The sequence below is a fragment of the Chiloscyllium plagiosum genome, unplaced genomic scaffold (assembly GCF_037043375.1).
Source record: "Chiloscyllium plagiosum isolate Xiang-an unplaced genomic scaffold, Cpla_swu_hap1 HiC_scaffold_47, whole genome shotgun sequence".
Lineage (NCBI taxonomy): Eukaryota > Metazoa > Chordata > Chondrichthyes > Orectolobiformes > Hemiscylliidae > Chiloscyllium > Chiloscyllium plagiosum.
Genome location: NW_028270185.1, coordinates 17798100 through 17816918, shown reverse-complemented (window position 1 = coordinate 17816918; position 18819 = coordinate 17798100). Strand labels below are relative to the sequence as shown.

The window sequence follows — 18819 nt, the reverse complement described above, 5'->3', positions numbered from 1 at the left end:
TATTAATTGAATTTAAATTTCACCAGCCGCCAGAATCTGTGTTCCCTGGATAATATTCTGGCCCTCTGGCTCGGTAGTCCATTGGTATTACCACTATGCCATCTCCCCATTTGGCTCTTTTCAATCCATAACCTATTGAATGATCTGATTCCAACTGAAACAATGATTGAGGTTTTGGCATTCAAATTGAAACCTGAGGAACAGAGCGTTTTGCTCATCTACATAGGTTTGCTCCACACTGCATACTTCATCCTGATGTACAAACATTTTTACCTTGGTTTAAATAAATATCTATGAACATTTCAACCTTTAATATTATGATTTTGCCATGTATCAGCCCTTCCCAGTATACCTTCTGTGACACTGACTCAAAGATTCCCCAGAAGAGTTTACGAGTTAGGTGGAGTTCTTCCTCAGATGTCACTCCATAATTTGCCCATCCGGATGGAAGACAGTAGTATTTCCAACATCTGTCATAATGATTTGTTAGCAACTAGAGTGGGATAAACACAAGATAGCCTTTACTTAGCAAAATGAAGAGACAACTGCCATTAATTGTAGGTAGTGGTAATAAGTTACAGTTGAACATACAATAGCTGTTTAAATTTTCATTTGAAGGATCTCTTTACACATGAGCAATCATAGACTGCCGGCAAAATTTTAATACACTGTAATAAATATCTTGCGTAAAGTATGTTTAATAAAGCTCTTAAAGATAACAGTGAGACGCGAAGGAGGGTGTATCTCCTTCTCACTGCATAGTCAATCTATCCTTGGCATGTACACAATGGGAGCAAGTAACTGGAACAGATGCAGAAAATGCTAAGAGTGCAGGGTTAGAAGGTGGCCTGTGAAGCACAATAAACATTACAGGGGCATGGAGAGAGCACAGGACAGATAAAGCAGAAGCCCACAGAGAGGAGGAGTGGCAGAGAGCACCGGAGGTGGTGGAGTGGAAACCTGATGTCAGGAACAGGAGCAAAAAGAGATCCCTAAAGGAGAAGGAAATGGCAGGAGCCTAAGTGGCAGAGTACATCTCCAGCTGCTATTGACTTACTTACTTTTGATTACAGCACCTGGATGGTTGCCAACCTGTAAGGCCGTCCCTACATTGCAGACGCCTTGGAAGGTGTCTGCAGGCCTCCAGGGATTCATGGGTTCCAATTTGAGAATCACTGCTTGAGATCATAAGCCAATCTCGACAGTTATGAGAACCCAGTGTTCAAGAAAGATCAGAAAGCTATTTCACAATACTTTTTTTTCATAAGAAGATTAATTAAAACGTAAGTATTTTACTGGTAGTTAGCAATGTCTCATTCCAATTCTGCTTCCCTACATATTTGTAGTGTCTTTGGAGAGGAAACAAAATTGCACATCATGCATGGGGCTATTTTCCATGCAAGTGATACCTACTCAGCTTTTAAAAATGTAAATTATTGCAGGAGCCTGTTTTCATATAACAGATAATTAGTTATCTGGCTTTGTGTTTTGATGTAGGGAACCTTGCTGTTTATGCTTTTACAGAAACTAATGGTTGGTAAATCAAGCAAAACAATGCCTGAAATTTCGACAGGTTCGCCTTGCAGATAAGGCTCCCTACCAGGAGCACAAAACCATAAAGTTATCATTAGATACTAAACATGTGCTACAAAATCTGCATTCCCTCTTACCTGGCACATAAATAACAAACCAAGCAAATCTGTGCATAGACAGAACTTTTAAGGGCTTATCAGTATTACTCAACAAAGGAAGTCATTTTTATTAAACCAAATTTTAAATTATATTTTAACAAATCAAGTCATGAATTTGTCAACACATCTCCACAAGCATATTCAATAAAAACAGAGAGAATGCACAAGCACAAACTAACCTTTAATGGCATCCTGGCATATTCATTTAATATCGGTACATCAAACACCAGTCGACGAAGTAAGTGTTGTAGCATTGATGGCCTGAGGTAGCTGTAACAACAGGAAAAAACTGTCAAATTTAACTGATTAGATTAGATTAGATTCCCTACTGTGTGGAAACAGGCCCTTCGGCCCAACAAGTCCACACCGACCTTCCGAAGAGTAACCCATCCAGACCCATTCCCCTGCATTTACCCAGACTAATACACCTAATGCTATGGGCAATTTAGCATGGCTAATTCACCTAACATGCACATCTTTTGATTGTGGGAGGAAACCTATGCAGACATGGGTAGAGCGTGCAAACTCCACACAGACCCGAGGCAGGAATCGAACCCAGGTCCCTGTGAGACAGCAGTGCTAACCACTGAGCCATTGTGCCACCCAAATTCTGGATAGATATTTCTATTAAAAAAAAATCAGAAGAGTCAAACACTTGGTCATTGTGATCTGTGCTAGCTGCTAGAATTTAGAAGTTCCCCTACAAATCAGTGAAGCACACAATTTTGTTGAACCAGTTCTCCAAAGCACTGAATATATTCACTGGTGTCCTGCCGGGAAATACAGTGGTAATTCACCAAGATGGTGGGAAGAAATTTCACTGGCTCACGGTAGATTTTATATTTGTCTACCTGCAAAGGAGTTTGAATAGAAACTGGAGGGAAAAAGAATGATTCAGTTTTGAGTGCAATTTACATCTGGATCCCCAACTGTGGCCAAAGTTGAAACTCTACCCGTTTATTGTTTTTATACAGATTTCACAATGGCACGCTTACCTGCACAATGCCATGAGGCATGCTTCAATCACATCTCTTTGTGCCTTTGTTAGGGAACGGCCCCTGGACAGTCGGTAAATGGTGTGCAGCATAGAATCAATCATAATGGCTCGATGTTCCGTTCCAGCAAACAGTGGTGCACATTTAGTTATCAGAGGAAGGACTGCAGTACAAAGGTAGCGGTTCAAAGCGAGTGCCATCTCAGTGGTACTGAAAGCAACCTGGGAAGACAGTTGGAGAAACGCATCATATATATTGCATAGTAATCAGACTCCTTACTGTGTATAGCGGGATCATGACAATTGTGAATGGTTGGCTGATTAACATGATTCACAACCCAAAATGTAAATGTCAACTGAAATCTGACTGAAACATATAATCAGACCAAAAAGATGGAAAAAGAAAGACCCAGTTAGTCAACCATGTCCTCCGAGCCTCATGATACTTGGAAGTTCCTACTCAGCATCAGCATGTACGATCCTCGGAGGGCTATGAGCAGCAGAAAAAAAAGTCTAGGTGTAAAGAGAAACAAAAAAACCCAGAAAATGCCTGTTACTTCCAGAGGCAGCTGAATTCAGTCCAAGGAGATGACACTTACTGTTCTAACTTTGATGCTTTAACTGTCAAATTACTTACCTTATATACTCGAGTAATAGATGATCCTGTGTAGGATTCAACTTCCAACATTTGGCCCAAAATTCTTTAGTTTCCTATACATAAGCCATCCCTCAATTTTGGCCAGTAAATCCTTCATTTTCCTTATACCAAATGTTGGCTTTGGGAGCAAGGTTGGTGGCAACAGTTTAGTGCAGCTTTATTAGGATTGTTTTATCATTTAAATATCAGAAAAATTGGTAGGTAAATTTGAGACAGCTGGTCGCTGCTGAATTCCATCACGGCCATCAATCAATGTCAGTGTCAATATCAGGAGATCAGCAGTTTCAAAAACCAGGAATGGAGTTCAACCCTTCAAAAGGATTTTCTGATGAAGAATCGCCAGACTTGAAACTTAATTCTATTTTCTTCCCACAGATGCTACTTGACCTGCTGAGTATTGCAAGTAATTTCTGTTTTTGTTTCAGACCTCCAGCATCTCAGCTCTTTGCTTTATTTTACCACAAAAGGAATACTTGTATCAAAAAGCTGACCCTTTGCTTTTCAGAAAAAGCTGTTCTCAAAATCTTGTCTTTCACATGAGTCTATGCAGTAACTTTTATGGGATTAGAACTCTGCCCCAGCTAAGAACTGGTCAGGTCCTCTTTTGAAGGCTTGCAGTGAGTCAGCACGCACACAGAACACATTCTGGAAGTTCACTGTTCTCTTGGAAAAGAAGAACAGCCAACTAGCCAATTGCTGGGCAATTTAAAAGCACAATTCCTATTTCTCTCTGATCTGGCAAATTGAAATGCTCTATCAATAAGTCTGCAATCTCTTTCATTCTTTTATTTGCTTCTGTCAAATCATATGTTGGTGCTCAAAGTAGTACAAGCTCTTTTTGCCTATCTGAGAAACTAGGCATGAAATCTTACACCGGGACATCTCTGGAAACCATCTAGAGGAGGTACTCATCAGTTCCGGGCACTACAGATGCTGTTGTGAACTAGTACTAAATTGTGGCAGATTTATGGCCAAGATCACTCTACTTTCCCAACTAAATGAAGGCCACATGGACATTGGAAGGCAAGAGACACAAAGAAAAAGCTTCAAAAGATTCTACTATCAGGAAGCTCAGTCTGATTACCCCAGAAATCATCACAGTTCCAGATCTCAATAATTCACTGGTTACATAATTCTATGAAGAACCTTCAGGAACAACTGTACCATTCAATTCTGATAAAAAACAGCAAGTGCTCCAGGATTGCAACAGGTCTGGCTGCATCTTTGGAGAGACAAATAGAAATAATGTTTTGAGTCCAATTTAACTATTTCTCTCTCCACAAACACTGTCAGATCTTGAGTTTCTCTAGCACTTGCTGTTTATATTTCAGCAACCACAATTTTTGCTTTGATTTCACGTATAGTGACTTCCAACAAGCCACCCACCATCTTATTTACCTGTAGTAAACTTTTCATGTGGATTTGCACCAGTGAAAGTGCTGATAAATTTTTGTTCCAACATGAAAATAAGTTGTATGATAAACATTCGCTTGGAACTGCAATTTGACTTGAGGATAATTTTGAGTGAACTTTCTTGAAAATAAGCTTTTAAAATTACACTACTTACGGTATCCAAGGATGCAGCAGCTCTCATATCAGGTAAGAAGCCAACCTCCAGTACATGAAGGAGAAAATCCTGATTTTCTATCCCGTAGACTCGATCCAGGAACAGCACCATGGGAGCCTTATGGTCAGGAACAAAGCTGGCTGACATTTTAGGTTCAACAAGGTTCCCATCTGGAAATCACAAACAATACAAAGAAGTGAATAATCAAGAACAGAGTTTCAGTATGACAACAAAAAGTAATTTTGCATTACATCTTTTTCATAATAATTTCGTAAGGGCAACTAGGGACAAACAATAGATGCTGGCCAGCCAGCGATACCCACATCCCACAAATGAATACATTTTTTAAAAAAAGTATTTCAGTTTGTATACGGAGACAAAAAGAAAAATCGTATGTTACATTCTGACAAAAACTCGAATCAAGTAAAATTGCTTCAGTCTCTAGGATAAGCAACTCAGCTCTACTGGTGTTATTGTGTTTGGTCAAAAGAATGCAAGTTTGTAAAAGAGTTTGTTTTTTAAGATAGCCGTAAACACTATGGTGCGAAGGATGTGGAGATGGCGGGGAAGTGAGTGGTATCATACCAAAAGGAATTACTTCGGGCTTATCCTTGCAGACCATTTCTCCGAGAACGATCTGGAATCCACAACTTTATCCATCGAGGGTGACTGAACAACCAGAATAATGACTGGACTATTCACAAAAAAAAATCTGGAGGCTTCTCTGTAGAAGAGGCAGCATGCGACAAGATGCCTTTCAAGGATGACTAACTGCCTTGAGCTTAGAGACCTTTCAGTTTACAGCATAACCTGTTGGCTGTTGGTTCATTTCTTCAGTTTATATGGTTTCATCATTGTTGTACATTTCCAAAAGACAATGGGTGCAGTTGGTGGAAGTCAGTCATCTTCATCTCTGCTGGAATTTCTCAGTGTAGTGTCGCTCTCACCTGCAACACCTTCCCTTGCTTACTTTCACCGACTCCAACCCCTGACACAATTAATCCTGCAAGCCATTTGTGCTGTCTACTCACTCGCCTGGGAGATCTCCTCACCTGCACCACAAGTACCGACTATGCCACCCACTTTCACTTCCTAACTTCCTCCCTCTCATTCACTTCTTTCCTAACTTCCTCCCTCTCATTCACTTTCTTCCTAACTCTCCCTCTCATTCACTTCCTTACTAACTTCCTCCCTCTCATTCACTTCCTTACAACGTCCTCCCTCTCACTCACTTCCTTACTAACTTCCTCCCTCTCATTCACTTCCTTACTAACTTCCTCTCTCTCAGTTCAGGAGGAAAGCAGCACAGAACAGAACTGAAAAAGTCAGCAATGCTGATGGACTGCCTGAAATGCAGCTCCTCATCCCCTCTGTGGGGAGCACCCTGACTCCTGAGTGGCCCAAATAGCTAACTCACATCAAAGACTCTGTACTTGTATTGTGTGCTGCCCTTAATTTGCTGTGCTGGGAACTTGGGACTAAAAGTTACCTCCTTTGAATTGACTGAGGACTCCTGACAACCATGACCAGCTTCTTACGCCAATTGGCACAGATATACAGCACAACTGTGGGCATGGTATCTCTAGCTGAGGGGGCAAAATGCAAAAAGGCAATATTGAGTACAAAGATAGCAAGCAAACAGGGTGTAGCCCAGTCCAGCCTGTGATCAGCGAGAATGTCCTTAGACACGGTGTCCTTGCTGCACCATTACAATGATAGTTGCTGTTGTGGCCCAAACTGCAGCAGTGAAGTGTAAAAAACTGTTGTAAGTCAAGTAAAGATGTGGCATGAGGGTTATTACAGGATAGCAGGTACCGGACGCCAACATCTCTGGATGTGAGGTGCATGTAGCTGGTGCCCATGAAGCATGTTTGGAAATGTTGGTACCTGGCATTGAACACCAAGGTCTTTTGGACTAAGTTGAATTTCCACATTGAAAATTCTTTACATCTAACTTGTTTGGTGTACTAGGTCAGATAGGAAGCTAAACATTAATGAAGTGTTTAACAATCCCTTTAATTGGCAATTCGCTGTTGCCTTGCAAGAAACTCACCTCTCTGCTTGTCAAATGCATAAAAGATACAGCAAATGGCTCTCAATGGCAAAGTCACACTCACTGGACTTCTTGCACAATTATGCCCACAAAACTCATGGCCTAACAAGATTCTTCCCAAAAACATTCAAGTCCTTTGTGGACATCAGCTAATTATTTACTTCCTTTCACAACTAACAGGGTAGTGATGCTATAGCACATTACTTCCTTTATCAGAGGCAGTTTTATTGAAATTTTTTGTTTAGCTGTCTAAAGAATAAAACAAAAATATTATCAGGTCAAAAATCTGCCTCGAGCACTGCAGTTTGCCAATTGTACCAAACATATCTACCACCCACTCTGCTACAATAGGATTCGGGCTTGCAATCCAGATCAAAGCTAACATTTTGATTAGCACCAGTGTTGGCTACGTAACTTTACCTTTTCCAAAAGCAGGTATCTGTAGAGGCAAACTGATAACGCCAACCAAATCTTCAATAGGAACCAGGGATCGCAGGATTGCCCGAATTCGCAATGCTTCACCTTTTCCAGCCTGGATCAGCTGTTGCAAAAATAAGATAAACAATAGTAGTACAAACTGGACAAACAGGAGACTGGAAGAACACAGCGTCAGGAGGTGGAGAAGTCAATGCTTCGGGTATTAACCCTTCTTCGGGACTTGATGTCCTTTTGTCTCTCACCAAGTTGTATGAACTGGTTTGCTATATAAAGCAACACTTCACAAGAAGCCAGCATGTATGAGCATGTATGAAATCAGTTATTTATTTGAACTAAATGTTGATTTTACTCATTCTTTGAAAAATACCGTCTTTACAATGTTATCTAATGAGCAATATTTGATATCATCTTGTATCATGACAACTTTGAAATATTTGTGGTCAGATTGAACTTTTGCTTTAACACATAAGCTTGTTTTAAAAAAACAAAGACTGCAAGATAACATAACTTCCAAGAATGGAACCCACCCAATGCCAAAAGATTGCCTGTGTAAACCTCTGGAATGTCACACCTTGCTTCAAAAAGCAAGACTCCAAAGGGCAGAGTTGAAAAGCAATCTGATTACCTCCCCTCAGCAGCAAAACATGTTCAGCGTATTATATTGCACTCTGTGGATATGAATTGAAAGATATGTTTACATTTTACCTTTCCAGGTACATACAAAACCAGGGATTAAAAATCAACTGCAACCACTGGCCTCTGCATGTTAGGGTGTGCATTAGTATCCTATGAGGGTTAAAACTTGAAGATAGCACCCCTTCACTGCACTTATGAAGGAAAAGGTACTTTTTCTCATCATGAGTGCTGTAAGCCAGCCACAACTGAAAGGAAATAAAAAAAGTCCACACAACCTGAAAAGCCAAGAATCTCAAAATGAACTACTCAATGCATCAGTTCTACCACTGCCACTCAACATAACAGCCATAATGTTCCATTATCTACTACTTACCGAATCATGAGATTGATATTTAAAAAAAAATATTTTTGGGACTTTCCTGTCATTTCTAATCTGATGGTATTATGTTATTAACTTAAGAAAGCCTGGTTAAATTAAGTCCTTTCAGAACATAAGGTCATGTGGTTTGGGAGAAAGGCGTCCACCACAAAAGGAATCCTTTTTAATTAATCTAGTTGTGATTAACCGAAAGTGCAGGTGAATAAAGAGGTGCTAGTTGATTCCTTCTCACCCAGGGGAATAACAGTTTAGGGCATCACGTTTGGAACTGGAAGAACTTAGGGAACTTCATCCAGGGACTGGGTGTAACATTAGCCAAAAATTAAAAAAAACTATATGTTAATTTAAATATTTGTCAATAAGTCAACAGCATAGTTGAACTAATATGAATATCAGCATTTACTCTTTCACCATTTTATGTGTCTCAAATTTACCAAGATAGTACAAGTGCAATGTCTACTGTTTGGCTCCTTCATCTCAATGTGTCGTTTAAAGGAGAAAAAGCAGCTTGTTTTCTTTGGTAAAAGAGTAACATCCCAAAATGGATAATAGCTGCTTGCATGAAGATATGCAACTTTAAAACATGTGTGGAAAGGCACTACTGCTCTCTCGTATTAGCAGAAATTTTGAGTTTTATGAAAAATGATGAGTTGCTATATGTCAAACATTTTATTGTCACTTAAGCCTATATTTTCATTGGAATGTAGAGCCTCTGAGATGTAACAAAAAATCCATGTGAATCAGAGGTCTTGCCTCCACATATATTGATTCTGATTTTCTTAGATGTTGGATTTGTAGATGTCACATGTTCCAGAAGCAGCAGACCACTTAAAGAGCAAGCTTCCTGTATTTGAATCACATTTTGCTTTCCACATTATCTTTAATCCAGAGGCCACAGAGCACATCTGTCTCTGTGAATTTATTTTTGAGAGGTAAGGGGCCCCTGTAGATATGGTCCCAGGTGGAGCGGGGAGGAGAATCAAGCAGCTGTTTGGATTGCAAAGCGACAGAAGAATGGGCTAAAAAGGTGCATAGAGGATATCAAAACTGTCAAAGAACTTACAATAGAAACATTTGCTTTCATAAGAGATTAGCTGACAGGATTTCAGTGGATTTAAGTTGTTTTAAATGAATGAGTTTCTTTTTTAAGTAGCCATGACATCAACAGACAACAATTGTGCCAGCATGGGCGGAGGTTTGTCCATGGTGGAGACGGGGCAAACTGATACAGGGTAGGGACAGGGGTGGCATGAAAGAGAGGAAAGTATGGGAGCAAGATTTTGCATTAAGTTGGCACAGGGATTATAAAGGGCCAGAGTACCATGTACAAGGCCACAAGTTGGTATAGGGGTTTGAGAAGTCATGGCAGGATGGTGATATGGGAAAAGGGTGGTATATTGGGAATGAGGGGTTATGGAGAGTTTATGAGTAGAGGTTGGTATTTGGCGGGGAGGCTGTCTTTGCTTCACCAAACTTGTACTCTGCAGTCGCACAGACGCATTCAGGGATACATTAGTGTTGATCTAGATAATGAATTACATAGTATTAGCAATAATTTAGTTGACTGTCCATACAGTGATTTCATTTAACTCAGCCTTGAATATACAATGATCCAGCCTCCACTGCTCCTGGAGAAGAGAATTTCACAAATAACCCGCTGAGAGAAACAAAAACAAACATTCACCTCAACTTGGTCTTAAATGTGGAACTCCTTATTTTTAAACTGTGCCTCTTAATCCCCTCCAGAAGGGGAGACAACTTTGCCACATCCACCACATCAATATTGCTCAGCAACCTGCATGTTATAATAAGATATTTTTCAAAGTAAACTGTCACTTTTAACTTTGACAGACGTTTTCAAAATTTTCATTAAAAAGATTTGGAACATACTGATCACAACATGTTCAGAAGTGTGGTCCAACTTAAAAATCAGCAGTTGGTTCATTCATCTGCATTGGGTGATCACTTACATGCATCTCTGGAGCACACCGGCCCAACAGATCAATCAGTGCGGAGTAGAAAGACATGATGGCATTACCCAGATGGACACGATTTTCTTCATGGACTTCTTCACTAAACCTACAAGAGATTTTAAAAAATTCATGGTCAACAATAACATTATTTAGTTACACAAGTTTTTCTTTGCTCACCTATAGGATTTACTCTATTACAAAGTTGATATCACAGCCATTTTGCTCAGCCTGACTCAGATAGGATTGTCAACATTATCATCACTTTTTGTTGGATTATAGTCATAGAGTCAGAGAGATGTACAGCACGGAAACAGACCCTTTGGTTCAACCCGTCCATGCCGACCAGATATCCCAACCCAATCTAGTCCCACCTGCCAACACCCGGCACATATCCTTCCAAACATTTCCTTGTTTCACAATCAGACTGATTGTTGAGGATAAATTGTGTTTGATGTGAAATGACAATAGCTTCTTTTTAAAAAACCAAATCTCATCAAATATCTGGCTGAAGTGAATATAATGCAAGTGAAATTAGACTTGAACAGTAGTGTAAAACCGATGTTAGCAAATTATTTTAATCTGCACTAACATCTAATAGGTCAATTACACTCTGAATGACACTGCAACGAACATATCTCCAAACACTTCCAGATTCTGTTCCCACTTGCATGTGCTCAAAGCCATGAAGGGAAGATGATAGTGGTGGGAATGAGTAATCCAGAAGCTTCTGGAATTGAAAGCTTCTGCCAGTAATGGTGATCATGAAACTGCCATTGGTTATCATCTAAAAAAAAACCCACTATGGAAGGAAATCTGCCATCCTTTATTGATCTGACATACATGTGACTACAAACAAAGCAATGTGGTTGACCTTGAACTGCTGACAAAGGCAATTAGGGATGGGCAACAAATGTTAGGCATTTCTCAGGAAAGAAACAGACCAGAGATGGGGAGGGCAACAGCAACAGAGGACACAACCCAAATTTCAGGTTGCCTTTCAATTGCACAATATGTTCCATGTAGATTTTAGATTAGATTAGATTAGATTAGATTAGATTACGTTACAGTGTGGAAACAGGCCCTTCGGCCCAACAAGTCCACACCGACCCGCCGAAGCGCAACCCACTCATACCCCTACATTTACCCCTATACCTAACACTACGGGCAATTTAGCATGGCCAATTCACCTGACCTGCACATCTTTGGACTGTGGGAGGAAACCGGAGCACCCGGAGGAAACCCATGCAGACACGGGGAGAACGTGCAAACTCCACACAGTCAGTCGCCTGAGGTGGGAATTGAACCCGGGTCTCTGGCGCTGTGAGGCAACAGTGCTAACCACTGTGCCACCGTGCTGCTCACAAATCACTAGTGATTGTAGGCAATCACTATTGTGTTAACAAGCAATTGGTCTGCTTGATCTAAATAGGAAAACACAGAGCTGCAGATAGATGACATAGTCCTTTATGACACAGAAGTAGCCCATTCAGCCTACTATAGTCTTATGCTGGCCATCCATGGAATGATCCAGTCAATGCCACTCCACTAATCAATCCCTGTAGCCATCTAATTACGTTTCCTCAACTGCCCTTCTAATTTATGAAATCATTTATCATCTCAATGTTCACCGGCAATGATTTCCAGGTCATTACCACTCACTGTGTTAAAACGTTCTCCCTCATATCCCCCTGAAATCCTTGTCGAATATCATAAATCTGTTTCCCCATAATTCCTGTAACATCAGCTCATGGGAACAGCTTTTCCCCAGTTTTAATCTTCTATCACTCAATCAAATTATAGGGTCAAAGACAACACTGAGGCAGTGAATGGGTTTGGTTTGGCCTCAGATAATTGCCAGTGAGAGGACTACGTTCCAGAATAAAACTACTAGCTACGTGAGAAAACTTTCTTGCACATTACATCGCAAATATGAATGTCAGAGAAGCTTGAGGGGACAAATTCCCTACTCCTGCTCTAATTTCATGCAGAAATTAGGCTTCCAAATTTTTGGCCACAAAGATTTTTAGACTTGGAAGTCTTGCAAGAGACAGAAATAACATTTATATCATATTGATTGTACTTAATTTATTTCCTTACAATTCCCGTCTACGATCTTTCTTGACTGTTGGTCCATCACGGGCAGGATCCTCAGAAATCTTGATGGCATCCTCAATGGCTCCTAGCAAGCCACTCCCACCTTCACCCCTGAGGGCTGGTCCAAAGCATTCAGGGCGACGGATCAATAAACGCACAACAACATTGGCGTTTTCTTCTACACTTTCTCCTGCAATCATACAGAAAACATTGTACAGGCAGGTGGGTGGCTACTACTACGAAAGAAAGAAGTATCTAATTCAACCTTTTCAATCACTTTGCCTTAAAAATATCTAGAAGTATTGCACTTCACTACTGGAAAGATTTCTTTTTGAATCATGAAATATTTCTCATTAATTGTAGTCACATTTTCTACTGTTTTTTTCTTTGTGATAGATAGTATTCCTATAGATTATAATTAATACAGTTCAGATAGAGCTATGTCACAATAATGAGGGGTTCAGAAAGAGTTGATAGGAGAACTATTCCTGCTGAGTTAGCATTATGACCTGGTGTCAATCTCTGGGGTGGCATGGTGGTTCAGTGGTTAACACTGCTGCCTCACAGCACCAGGGACCCAGCTTTGATTCCAGCCACGGGTAACTGTCTGTGTGGAGTTTGCACGTTCTCCCTGTGTATGTGTGGGTTTTCTCCAGGTGATCGGGTTTCCTCCCACTATCCAAAGATGTGCAGGTTAGGTGAATTGGCCATGCTAAATTGTCTACAGTGTTCAGGGAGGTGTAGGTTCGGTGCATTAGTCAGGGGTTAAATGTAGGGGAATGAGTCTGGGTAGGTTACTCTTTGGAGGGTCGATGTGAACTTGTTGGGCCGAAGGGCCTATTGACATGCTGTAGGGATTCTTTCTATTCTATCCTACCTTTTCCCTGTATTCCTACACATTGATTATTTGAATAGAAACATTTAATGCTTTCTTGAATGCCTCAATTGAACTTTCCTTCATCACATCTCTCAGCAGTGCATTCCAGATTAAAACTACTAGCTACATGAGAAAGATTTCTCACACATCACATTTTTTTTTTTGCAAACCATTTTCAAACTCAGCCCTCTTGGTCTTAATCTTTTTGTGAGTAAGAACAGCTTCTGCCCGTCTACTCTGTCCAACACCTCATCATTTTAAAAACTTCTGTCAAATCTCCTTTTAGGCTCCTCTGCTCCAGGGTGAAAAGTCCCAGTTCTCCAATTGATGACTTAATCATTCTAGGTTGACAACTTCAATAACTTGATCGCACCCATATATCTATACAATCTGTGCTTGTGCCAACATTGTGAAATTCAGTGTATTATATATGATCCCTGACTCTAGAAATATATTGAAATGGGCATTTAATTATCTTTTACTGATGTTTGCTAAATTGGTCTATTTACCATTAACGAATACAGCAAACCGCAAAAAGTCCAGATAACGCTCTCCTCCAACAGGGTTCCATCCAATATCTGGATATCCTTTTGCCAGAAGCATTGGGCAGCTTTGCAGTCCACATCCTGCCAGGTATGTCACCACCTAAAATTGGAAATAAATGACAAAAGCCAAGAGAATGACTTTTAAAAATTACTATGCTAAAGAAAACAGGACGTCATTTAAAGTGGAGTTTGTGCTTGCGATGCCAAAGATGACACAGAACACACACACATCCAGATGGTCCTCATGATATCAGCTAGCTATGACTGTATATCAGTTGCCAGTATGCGTCTGAGTGCACCCAGATAACCTCAGTACCCACATGTGATTGGACCAGTTCAGAAAAGAGTGATGTTCAAATGCCCCAGCATGATTACATTTCCATTTAGTACTGAAAATATGTGACTTGCAACATCAAACTTACATATTTGCGGCAATCAACTCTAGCCTGTTGTTGCAGCAATGTATCAAAGCTTTTGTCTTTTGAAAGCTTACACGCATTAAAAATGGGAGTGTACGCTCCAAGATATCATTGGTTCTAAAGAGTTTAAGAAAATACATGGAAAACCACACTTGAGAAAAGACTGCATTGTGACCTCATGGGGCAACACATGAATTTTAATTTGTGTGTCTGCTACAAATGCAGGTATAACTGAGTGACCTTGGTTGCCCTACACTGTGATTTCATGGACAGCACTATCTTCATGGCAGGCAGATCCAGTTCCTCCATTTTGCTGTGATGTAGCACTGCACCACTGTGTTTCTGCACATGCAGAATCATTGCGCTACCTAATGGTGACATTGCCAATATATCAGTTTTGCTGTTTATATTGCATAGTATGCAATTTTCAATGTAAAAATTACAAACTGTCAAATGCTTGATTGTGTAACATTTCAGTTTACGACTCATTTTCCAGTTTTATTTTGTTACTTTTACACATTCATCTACAAATAGAAGCAAAGTACTATGATGCTGGAATTCAGGCATTAAAAAAAAGTCTGAAGTACTAAACAGATCTGGCAGTATTTTCTTCAGACCTAAATTGGTCCCAAAACATTAACTCTGTTTCTCTTTCCACAGATGCTGAGTATCTCAAACCTAAGCAATGTGTTTGCATGCACTCAACCCTTCCTTTAGATATATTTAATTATTTTTACTGTATTCAACTCCTACAGAAAAAACTCAATTCCCTGTCAGATCCTCAGTGCACCTCGAGCCTTTAGTTGTTTATAATAGAATGAAATTTCGCATCTTTACACTCCCATTGAGTAAGGAATAATTTTGGAAATTCAATGCATTTTTCTGATCATTGCTGAGTATAAAATTATGAATATTCTCTCCAGCTTTAATTATGCGGGAGACAATGGTGTAGTTGCAATATCATTGGACCATACGTGTCATTGGCCTAGGCTAATATCTGGTGACACAGGTTCAAATGCTACCACAGTAGTTGGCCAAATTTCAATTTAATTAACAAATTTAGATTGCAAATTGGTTCAGTAATTGTGACAATAAAATTGTTATGTTACAAAAAATTATTATATTACAAAAAAATGATGACAATGATTATCTGTGAGAACCCTCCAGTTCACGTATGCTGCTTAGGTAAGGAAAACCTTGCCTTGTCTGGCCTTCATATGCCTCCAGTCCCCTTGCAATGTGATTGACTCTTAACTGCCCTGAGAAATGACCGAGTAAGCCATGCAGCCCAAGGGTAATTAAGGATGGCAATAAATATTAGCTTTGCCAGCACTACTCATAAGGTATGCAAGAGTAAATTTTTAAAAAATAATGTAAGTGAGAATACTTGGTCCATTTTGTTCAATGTTTCACATTAAGTAAATAGTCAAAACACATTATTTTAAAAGTAATTTCCTTTTTGTTTAATATGTTAGAACAAATGTCTTGCCCATTAATCTTTATCACATTCCCGATGCGATCTATAAAAATAATGCTAAAATCCATGACATTTTTGTTTGGGTGGGGGGAGGGTGTCTTAGTTTTTGCTTTTTAGTCTGCATTCTCAAGGTATGTTGAGGATATTGAGAAATTATGGAAACATGATTTTCCCAGCTGTTTTGAACAGCTTTATATACTCAAGACGAAACAGAATAAATTATCTAATGTAATAAATTGTTTTCCGATGCCAGGTGGAACACAATGCACTTTTTTTCATACTATCTGCCGGTCATGTCCAGGATTTAACAAAATTGTCTGATAATGCATGGAAGTTTTACAGCTTTATTACCTTTTCCAGATCAGGCTCCCGCAAAGCCAAGGCAAGTTCATTATTGTCAATGCATGAAGCAGCTGCAACATCAAGTGGAGTGGACCCCCTCATACCTGAAAAGATCAATGACATGCTGCAATAAGCAAGTGCATCAACAGATGAGAAACTCCTCTCGACACAAGGAACAGAATCATATTTTTGAGGGACCGCAATTGTATTCGTGACTCAAAATGAGAAGTATCTTCTAGAACACGCAAATTAGCAGAAGCAGGCTATTTCAACCTTTCAACTAGGTAAAAACAAGGACGGCAGATGCTGGAAACCAGAGTCTAGATTAGAATGGTGCTGGAAAAGCACAGCAGGTCAGGCAGCATCCGAGGAGCAGGAAAATCGACATTTCGGGCAAAAGCCCTTCATCAGGAATAGAGGCAGGGTGCCTGCAGTGGAGAGATAAATGAGAGTGGGTGGGGGTGTCAATATGTATTCAAAAGGAAAAGTGTAAGTTGGTCCTACAGAGTGTCTGGGAAAGTAAAAATAGAAAATAAGAGATGGCAGATGAATTGAACAAATATTTGGTTTTACTGTAGAGGATACGAACATCACAGAAATATGTGTAAACAGAGAAGTAAAAAAATGAATTTAAAACAGTTACTATAATAGGGAAACTATACTGAGAAAATTACTTGGGTAACATAAAACTTCTTTCTAGGATTCTAAAGTGAGTGACTACTGGGATAGCAGCTGCATTAGTTTAATTTTCCAAAATTCCCTTGACTCTGGAAAGGCCACAAGACTTTGAAAAATAGCAAATACCTCTATTCAAAATAGGAGGAGATAGAAAGAAGGAAACCATAGGCCAGTTAGCTTAACATTTGTCGCAGAAAAATTGTTCGCATTTAGTTTAAGAAGGTAATTGCGGCATATTAGGTTTCTTGCCATTAGATCAAGTCAACATGGTTTGGTGAAAGGGAAATCATGCTTGACTAATTTATTAGACTTATTTGAGGAAGTAGCAAACAGTGTGAATAAAGGGGAAACTGTGGATGCAGTGCACTTAGATTTTATGAAGGCATTTGGCAAGATGCCACTCAACAGTTACTAACTACATGAACACATGATGTAGAGATTAAACTATTATCAGAAGACTTATTAGCTAACAGGAAATAAAGAATAGGTTTCAATGTGCCATGTTCGAGTTGGCAAGGTGCAACAACTGAAGTGCCACAAGTATCAGTGCTTGGGCCTCAATTACTTATAATCTATTTAAATGACTTGGCTGAAAGGATGGAATATCTTGGATCAAGGGATTGAAAGCATGGTATCTAAATTTGGTGATTATGCAAAAGTTGCTACAAAAATAAGTCATGAAATAAGACAAAGTTATTGAAAGGTTAAGTGGGCAAAAAATCTGGCAGATGAAGCATAACATGATATAAACTTGTCCACTTTGGCAGGAAGAATAGAACAACAGTATATTATTTAAAGAGAGGGAGAGACTGCAGAACTCTGAGGTACTGCAGAATATGGTCTCCTAGTATATGGATTACAATATGTTATTATACATGTATAGCAAGTGATTAGGAAGCCAAATAGAATATGGTTGTTTATTGAAAAGGAAATTGAACACAAATGTAGGGATTTTTGCTACAGTTATACAAGGCATTCATTTGATTATATCACATATATTGTCTATGGCTTTGGTCTCCTCATTCAAGGATGTAATTGCATTTGAGGCAGTTCTGAGACAGTTCATGACTGATTTTTGGTATGAGGGTGTTATCTTGGGAAATACGTTGGACAAACTGCACACGTAACCATTGGAGTTCAGAAAAATAATAATCTTAATGAAACATATAAGAGCCTGGCGATACTTGACAGGGTGGATGCTGAAGGAATGCTTTCTGTTGTAGGATAAAGATTGTGTATGGGACACAGTTTAAAAACAAGGCGTCACCCATTTAATTTAAAAATCACACAACACCAGGTTATAGTCCATCAGGTTTAATTGGAAGCACACTAGTTTTCGGAGCGCCGCTCCTTCATCAGGATCACCTGATGAAAGAGCGGCGCTCCAAAAGCTAGTGTGCTTCCAATTAAACCTGTTGGACTATAACCTGGTGTTGTGTGATTTTTAACTTTGTACACCCCAGTCCAACACCGGCATCTCCAAATCATCACCCACTTAAGAGGGAGATGAGCAGGATTTGTTTCTTTCAAGGGTCATGAGTCTGTAGAATTTTCTTCCTCAGAACAGCGAAGGCCAGGTCTGTGACATTTATATTAAGGCAGAAGTTGATAGATTTTTAACTGCAGGGAGTCAAGTGGTAACAGGGGTGCAGAGTCAAAAAGTGTGGAATAATGAAGAACTTGCTCAAAATATCGAGTCTCCTGCTCCTCGGATGCTGCCTGACCGGCTGTGCTTTTCCAGCATCATACTTTTTGACTTTGATCTCCAGCATCTGCAGTGCTGACTTTCTCCGGGTAATGCTCACTTGATGGGAAAATGGAGCCTAGGCTACAATTAGATCAGTTATGAATGGTGGAACAGACTCAAGGAGCTGAATGGCCTCCACCTACTTTTAACTTATAGGTTTGTACGTTCAATCTTTAAATAACTGCATAATTGTTAATCTATCATTTGTAATAAATGCTGCAACATTATTTATTACTGAAATTATTTCTTAT

At 39.6% G+C, this 18819-nt stretch overlaps 1 protein-coding gene across 15 annotated transcripts in view; it reads right to left on the bottom strand.

Moving 5' to 3' along the window:
- Positions 1-18819, bottom strand: part of LOC122542710 (ryanodine receptor 1-like) — a 404506-nt gene that overhangs the window by 172290 nt on the left and 213397 nt on the right. For all 15 annotated transcript variants that reach the window (XM_087983940.1, XM_087983944.1, XM_087983942.1 and 12 more), the window contains 9 exons: positions 16153-16247; positions 13870-14005; positions 12487-12673; positions 10387-10495; positions 7384-7504; positions 4911-5080; positions 2687-2907; positions 1871-1961; positions 353-493 (listed from right to left, as the gene is read on the bottom strand). In XM_087983940.1, coding sequence (XP_087840066.1) covers positions 353-493; positions 1871-1961; positions 2687-2907; positions 4911-5080; positions 7384-7504; positions 10387-10495; positions 12487-12673; positions 13870-14005; positions 16153-16247 — 1271 coding nt within the window. The remainder of the gene's footprint in view (positions 1-352; positions 494-1870; positions 1962-2686; positions 2908-4910; positions 5081-7383; positions 7505-10386; positions 10496-12486; positions 12674-13869; positions 14006-16152; positions 16248-18819) is intronic.